The 7,659-nt window shown below is 47.4% G+C and overlaps 1 protein-coding gene across 1 annotated transcript; it reads left to right on the top strand.

The window, feature by feature from the left end:
• Positions 1 to 509: 509 nt before the first annotated feature.
• zfp64 (zinc finger protein 64 homolog (mouse)) lies at positions 510 to 6,336 on the top strand. The gene is made up of 6 exons (XM_079239718.1): positions 510 to 653; positions 773 to 940; positions 1,013 to 1,159; positions 3,074 to 3,136; positions 3,213 to 3,464; positions 4,830 to 6,336. The coding sequence occupies exons 1-6, from the start codon at positions 632 to 634 to the stop codon at positions 6,131 to 6,133; spliced, it is 1,956 nt and encodes a 651-aa protein (XP_079095844.1). The 5' UTR covers positions 510 to 631; the 3' UTR covers positions 6,134 to 6,336.
• The last annotated feature ends 1,323 nt before the right edge of the window (positions 6,337 to 7,659 follow it).

The following is a 7,659-nucleotide window of genomic DNA, read 5'->3' as shown; positions in this document are numbered from 1 at the left end:
TCCAGGTTAAAAACATTTCTTTTCTCATGCGTCTATGCATGACATCTGCACAGTAACTTTGACTTAATTCTGCTTTTAATCATTTTAATATAATTCATGATCTTATTATGATTTTGTTATTTTTTTATGCTTTTTTTCTGTAATGCTTTTAATGTTTCATGTAAAGAACTTTGAATTGTCTTGTACATGAAAAGTGCTATACAAAAAAACTTGCCTTGCCTTTTTCCAGTTTATAATCCTTATTCTCGCAGTTTACAGCTCAGATCTCTTTTGAATTAATTCTCCAATGTATTTGTTATTAGTTTTTATACTAAGAAAGGACTCAGAGTTCCCAATAAAAAGTTGCAGCAGAGCATCAGGTAGGGCAGTTCTAGGTGATGTTTGCTTCCTGGGTTAGGTGTTTTAATTTCCTACACTCTTAAACGCAACACGCACCGTAGCTTGGAAACGCTTGCCGCAAACCAGAGACGTAGTGTCGTAAAGGCGGTTTGTGTGTTGGGAGAAGTGAAGTGTTTTTAAAAAGCTGTTCGTGTTTTACATGATGTGACTTTAGGACGAATTTAAATTAAAACTCCGCATTTCCACTCGACGGAGGTCAAATGAACTGATTTAGATCAAAACAAGCTCCAAAATGGCAGCATATACCACTGAAGGTAAGGAAGCAGCCAGTTCCTCCCAGACCAACCAGTACAGACTTCTTACTGGACCTGTTTATGCTGTTGTTGGTTCTGTCAGCCTAGCTGAAGTCTGAGCTGTCCTCTGTCCTCTGCAGTGGACGCAGGACATTGCGTCGTGGTGGAGGTGAGCCCAGACATCCACATCTGCGGCTTCTGCAAACAGCAGTACAACAACTTTGAGGTTTTCCTCGCGCATAAACAAAACGGGTGTTCCCTCCCCACGTGCGACACGCCGGCCACCCCCGTGACAGCCTCCTTCCCAGGTAAGCACCGTGTTTCTGCATCTAACGCCGCGCATTTCTCCAGCAATCCATCTCATGTTCTTGTCTCCGCAGATTCCAGGTCTGAGCTGGTTTTTGAGGAGACCTTCCAGACCTGTGTGATGAGAGGTGTCAAAAAGAGTCTGACCAAAGCACAGAAAACACCCTGCAAGAAGCTAAAACCTGCTCAGACATCAAAAAAACACTCCTGCTGTTTTTCAGGTTGGTACGTCCTGCTGGTTGATCATTTCCACTCCTGCAGCCGGGCGCCATCGGGGTCTTCTGAAATGGTCCTGAGCAACAGTCCTGCATCTTTCTGAGAGTTTTTCTGTCCTTTCCTTTGACTTTTCCAAAGGAATGTGTGTTTTCTCTGCTCAAACTACGCACAGAAGCGGTTTCGACTGGATCTGTTGGGTCTTTGATACCAGCAGCATGTCATAAACACATTATTTGTTTTTATTTATGTAGTTTCAGTTGTGAAAAGCTGCAAAGATCCGACATTTTGACAGACAGAAGAGAGGATTTTAGCAGGGACACGGGGATTCCTGCAGAGAGTTTAGCCAGAAACTGGCCTTGTCTCAACAAGGTGGCAGAAACTGGACAAACTGGAGGACAAAAGAAGAAGAAGAGGCGGGACTAAAACATAAAGATGTGAATCTAACAACAACTTGCAATTCAATTAGATTCAGAATCAATTCTGGATTCAAACAGTTTTTTTTTTTTATCTCGGTGTTAACTTCCCACGTAGCTTCGTTCTTCTATAAGATGGAATTAACTGAGAAATTATTCAGGCCGATTTGGTTTAAACTGCAACATGTACAAAACTTTTTTTTTTTTTTTTTTTTTTTTTTTATTTCAATGAGAAAAAAACAACAACACAGCAACCAGACCATCCTTCTACTGCTCTAATGTCCAAGAAGACAAGTAAAAAGATCAATAAAAACAATAAAAATGACAAAAATTTTATAATGGATTATTTTTATTTATTTGAAAAAAATGTGATTTTTTTTTTATTTTTTTTTTATCAAAAATATACATTTTCATCATTGTGAAGCAAAAAATGCAGATTTTTTTTAATTTTTTTTTTCTTTTCAATTTGATTCCACACTCCTATTTTTAAAAAAACTATCTACTGCAGATGAAAGTCCTGAAGAAATTGTATCAAATCCAGCAAAGACTTGAACCTGAACCAGAGAAACTGGTCTGTAGCTTCAGGGGATCCATCTACACTTGGTTGAAGCCTCATCAGAAATGGTTTCCATGGAAGAGCTGCTGTCAAGAAGCCATTTTCAAGGAAGGGAAACAAAGAGAAAAGTGATTGTTGTGAAAGTCAGCAGCAACAGTCCATGATAACACCATTCTATATTACATTTCCATCATAAAAATATCACCATCACTACTATGTTGCTAAGAGACTTCTATTTTGACCTGGAAATGATGATTAAGGCTCTTCCTGTCCAACTTTCCCCAAATCAGAGCTTAAATTGACGTTAATATCCAATCAGGAGCAGCCAAAGATCAACAAGGGATCAGAAAGTTGCACAGTGGCGCCAGAAACCAACCTGGTTGGATGCAGTTTTGTGAAAAATGTAGATAAATAGTCGCATAAATAGCGAAGAACATCTGGAGGAGAAAGTGTAAATATATGCTGTTTTATTCATGGTTTAACGACCTCTATTGAAACGGTGATATTTACAATATTTTTGCCTCAAGGTTCTCCTGAAAAAAAAATGTCTGCATGTTGACTGGGATTAAAAAGATTTAGCCACTGCTAGCTAGCAGATTTACATAAAAAGTTTGTAGTTTTAAGAGTTAAAGTTCAATAAAACTTCTACTAAAAGACATGAATTACCGAGCATCAGTCTTACAGATCTGCACATGTGAAACCTCCCCTGGAAATCTCCTGTAGAGAGAGTTCAGCCTGTAGAAGACGCAGTTTTCACTTTCAGGCTCCTTAGAACTGGACCGACTGGATTTATATTTCTGTTTACATATTTTTCCAGTAAATATTCAGCTGTTTCTTGATGGTCTATAAAGAAATGAGGGTTTGTTAAAGACTGGTGCAGAGTAGCGTGGTTCATTTTATATGAAAAGGTTCTCTCCCCAAGCATAAAAATGTTTCCTCTTCTTCTACAGGTTGCACTTTCAAAACCCAGTATGGCCAAAAAGACATGGAGCGGCATCTGAAAACACACACTGGTATGTGCGAACAGGCTGCGAGCATCTCTTTCCCCACCTGCCAACGCCCGCCGTTAACAGCGTCTGTTTCCACCAGGTGAAAAGCCTTTTGAATGCGAGCTGTGCCACAAGCGCTTCAGCCGGCGGGACAAGCTCAACATGCACAGCCGCTCGCACACCGGCGAGAGGCCGCACAAATGTAAGCACTGTCCGTACGCGGCGGCAGACAGCAGCAGCCTGAAGAAGCACCTGCGGATCCACTACGACGAGCGGCCGTTCAAATGCCAGATCTGTCCGTATGCCAGCCGCAACTCCAGCCAGCTCACCGTGCACCTGCGCTCCCACACCGGTAGCTCTCCACACATCTGCACTGCTTCTCAGCTGTAGAAGCCAAAGATTGATAAGAAAGATGGACAGAGCCTTTGGTGGTTAAAAGTGAAGCCTATGTGGAAGTGCATAAAACTGCAGTTCCACCCTTCATCCACTAGGGGCTCCAAAAGAGAGCAAATCCCTATAGACTCCCATGTTGAAAAGACCAACTTCACAGCAGAAATAAACATGTTTACAGCCTGGATCAAAAATCCATTTTCGGTTTAATACTGTAAACATGGTTTACCTTCATGACAACTGTGGGGGGAGTGAATTTTTTTCTAACTCGCCCGTTTTAAAGTAATTTAATCTCGAAGTTCGGCATATTTAGGGGCGGGTCCGTTTGATTGACAGTTACCGATATCCAGCTTCAAATAAGAAGAACAACGTAGAACAACCACGGTTTTTAGCCGGTTAACAACGTGACTTAGCCTTAGCCCGCTTACCTCCATTAGCTGGTTAGCTCCTGTTATCTCCAGGTTAGCTCAGTTAGCTCTTAGCTACAGAAAGCTCAAAATTCCCTCCATTTCAATCATCCACCATGACGCTCAGAGCCCCCCTCTCAGCTCCAACTCGCTGTGGGAACCAAAGACCGTGAATGAAAGATGGACGGAGCGTCCGGGGGTTAAAAGTGAAGCTAATGTGGAAGTGCATAAAACTGCAGTTCGCCCTTCATCCACTAGGGGCTGCAAAACAGAGCAAATCCCCATAAACTCACCTGTTAAAAAGACCAACTTCACGGCAGAAATAAACATGTTTACAGCCTGGTTCAAAAATCCATTTTCGGTTCAATAGGTCAGGTTTACCTTCATGACAACTGTGGGGGAAGTGAATTTTTTTCTAACTCGCCCGTTTAAAAGTAATTTAATCTCGAAATTCGGCATATTTATGAACGTGTCCTTTAAATTGACAGGTACCCGATCTCCCGCTTCAAGTCAGAAGAACGTAAAACACCTGTGGTTTTTAGCCGGTTAACAACCTGACTTAGCTTTAGCCCGCTTACCTCCATTAGCTGGTTAGCTCCTGTTATGTCCGGGTTAGCTCGGTTTGCTCTGAGCCACAGAAAGCTTAAAATTCCCTCGATATCAATCATCCACCATGATGCTCACAGCCCCCCTCTCAGCTCCACCTCTTTGCCCATATTTGTATTTTCCGGGTGAGACGACGCGCATGCCTCTGCCAAGATGGCGATGGTAGGAACCGCCCACCGAGCTTCAATTCAGCTCTTCAGAAACCTATGGGTGACGTCACGGAGGCTCTGCCCATCTTTTTTATACAGTCTATGGTGGGAATGCTTTTTTTTATTGGGTTTTTTTTTTTTTAACATGTTTGTTTGTTCTCGAAGGAGATGCACCTTTCCAGTGCCAGCAATGTGATGCAAAGTTCAAGATTAACTCTGACCTGAAGCGGCACGTCAGGATCCACTCCGGTGAGAAGCCGTACAAATGCGACTTGTGCGAGTACCGCTGCGCCATGAAAGGCAACCTGAAGTCACACGTTCAGATTAAACACGGCACGGAGGACTCCTTCCAGTGCCTGCAGTGCGACTTCAAATGTGCCAGTAAGACCAGTCTGCGGCAGCACGCCAGGCAGCACCAGCCCACCCAGCCCATCCAGTGTTCCAAGTGTACTTACTCCTGCTCCAACAAGGGGGCGCTCAAAGTCCACGAGCGGATCCACTCCGAGGAGCGCCCCTTTAAATGCGACTTCTGCACTTTCGCCTCCAAGCAGCTCAGCAACCTAATCATCCACAAGAAGAAGTGTCACTCAGACCAGCTGGAGAGCGGCGGCGGGGGGAAGGCAGGCCGTGGGGGAGGGAAGAGTTCTGCCGTCGAGCCTCCCAAACCGCTCGGCTCTCGGTATCGAGCCAAGCTGGAAGCAGCGCGTGCTTTCTGCTGCGACACGTGTGACGCTTGCTTTGTGAGGGAGGACTCTCTGCGCAGCCATAGGAAGCAGCACCGGGAGACTGAGAAGACCTCGCAGCTGGTGGCTGATCCGGTCGGACCAGACGTTCCCGTCCCGTCCGGATCGGCGCCGCCTTACGGCAACACGCAGCTCAAGATCATCCTTCCTCACGGTTTGGGTCAGCAGAACCCCCTGATGCCAGCGGCTGGGGACGGACAGAGCAAGAGCAGCATGGTGCTGCTCAGTCCGGAGCACCAGGACATGGTGGTCAGCTCTATGATCCAACAGGTCAACCTGCTGGCGCCGGTGCCGCCGTCCCACGCCACAGGGGCTACCGGGGAGCCCCAAACAGTCCTGCTGACCCAGCTCAGCTCAGACGACGCAAGCGGTCCCCTCCACCAGGCCCTCCTCCAGACAGCCATCAGCGCTCCGGACTCCGGCGGCGCCCAGACGTTGATCACTGCCTGCGCCGAGCTGGAGGGCTTCAACACCTTGATCCAGGGGGGCGGCGCCGAAGTGACCGTGGTCACGGTCGGGTCCGCGACTGCACCGGATCCGGGCGTGGCCGAACCGGTGAAGACGGAGGAGAGCGCCTCGCCCTGTCAGGAAGGCACGTTGCTGGTTCCCAACATCAGCCTGAGCAGCCAGAACGTTCTGATCCACGGCGTGCCGCTCATCGTGTCCGCTCAGCCTCAGCAGGGCTCGTCGCACACACTCTGCACAGACTCACACACTCTGCAGTGACGGAAGCATTTCTGACACACACGGCGTGATAAGCTATTTCCCCACCACTGAGGTTCCGGTCCTGTCGACTGGAACGCCGCAGCTTCAGGACACTATGGCTTCGCTACGCCGTTGCTTCGCTACACCGTGACCTTGGTATGCCGTCTCTTCGGTACGCCGTGGCTTCGCTACGCCGTTGCTTCGCTACGCCGTGACCTTGGTATGCCGTCTCTTCGGTATGCCGTTGCTTCGGTATGCCATCTCTTCTGTACGCCGTGGCCTCGGTACGCCGTTGCTTCGGTACGCCGTCTCTTCGGTACGCCGTCTCTTCGGTACGCCGTCTCTTCGGTACGCCGTGGCTTCGGTATGCCGTCTTTTCGGTATGCCGTTGCTTCGGTGCGCCGTCTCTTCGGTACGCCGTGGCTTTGGTACGCCGTTGCTTCGGTACGCCATCTCTTCGGTACACCGTCTCTTCAGTACGCCGTCTCTTCGGTACGCCATGGCTTCGGTATGCCGTGGCCTCGGTATGCCGTCTCTTCGGTACGCCGTCTCTTCGGTACGCCGTCTCTTCGGTACGCCGTCTCTTCGGTACGCCGTCTCTTCGGTACGCCGTCTCTTCGGTATGCCGTCTCTTCGGTACGCCGTCTCTTCGGTACGCCGTCTCTTCGGTACGCCGTCTCTTCGGTACGCCGTCTCTTCGGTATGCCGTCTCTTCGGTACGCCGTCTCTTCGGTATGCCGTGGCCTCGGTATGCCATCTCTTCGGTATGCCGTTGCTTCAGTATGATCGCACCAATGGCAAACGACACTTCCATCTGATGCTTTTGCCGTAGTCGATCTGTACGACAGTCTGAATGAAATGAGAAATACTTTGTTGATCTCAGAGGGAAACTGCAATGTAGGAGTTGTAGTTGTAGTTTTTTAATTAATAAAAACAAGAATAATAATAAATAGAAACTTCAATACTTCGTTGTGGAGGCCGATGCTGCTGGCAGGAATGGTCTTCGCCACCTTTCTGTCTCGCAGTCGACTTGATGAAGCCGAACGCTGAACACACTCTGAAGTTGTATCAGTTATTTTCAGGAGCATTTTTCTCTGGACAATCGGCTCCAGCGGCACCAGTCAGAACCAGTTAGAACCAGTCACAACTTCCTGTTCAGCCTGTCTCTGATGCTGCTGCCCCACTAGATGCTGCAAAGCTGGCTGCACGTCACCCAGCAGAGTTACAGTTGAGGTGCACACATTGAAGGATCTCTGTCTACTCTGTCCCTTTTTGTAGACCACAGGTGTTAAACTCCAAGTCCCAGACGGCAGACAGTATTTATCTCCATGCTCCAAAACACTTGAACAGGTTTACAAGAAGCTGTTAGATCCATTTCATTTGAATCAGGTGTGTTTGTGCCTGGAAACACCAAAAACCTGCTGGATACCGGCCCTTGAAGACTGGAGTTTGACACCCCTGTTCTAGATGCTTCTGTATTGCATTTCCAGTCCAGCTGAACTACCAGGTTTTTGTCTTCCTCCAGGATGTAAACACTGCTTATTTAC

The sequence above is a fragment of the Telmatherina bonti genome, assembly GCF_933228915.1.
Source record: "Telmatherina bonti genome assembly, chromosome: 4".
Lineage (NCBI taxonomy): Eukaryota > Metazoa > Chordata > Actinopteri > Atheriniformes > Telmatherinidae > Telmatherina > Telmatherina bonti.
Note: the sequence above shows the minus strand (reverse complement) of the source record. Positions and strands in the feature narration are given on the sequence as shown.

Excerpts from the sequence above, each read along its gene's own strand:
- zfp64 (XM_079239718.1), top strand. The coding sequence starts at position 632 with ATGGCAGCATATACCACTGAAG. Across the intron at positions 941-1,012 it reads CGTGACAGCCTCCTTCCCAG|ATTCCAGGTCTGAGCTGGTT; the intron begins GTAAGCACCGTG and ends TTGTCTCCGCAG. Across the intron at positions 1,160-3,073 it reads ACACTCCTGCTGTTTTTCAG|GTTGCACTTTCAAAACCCAG; the intron begins GTTGGTACGTCC and ends CTTCTTCTACAG.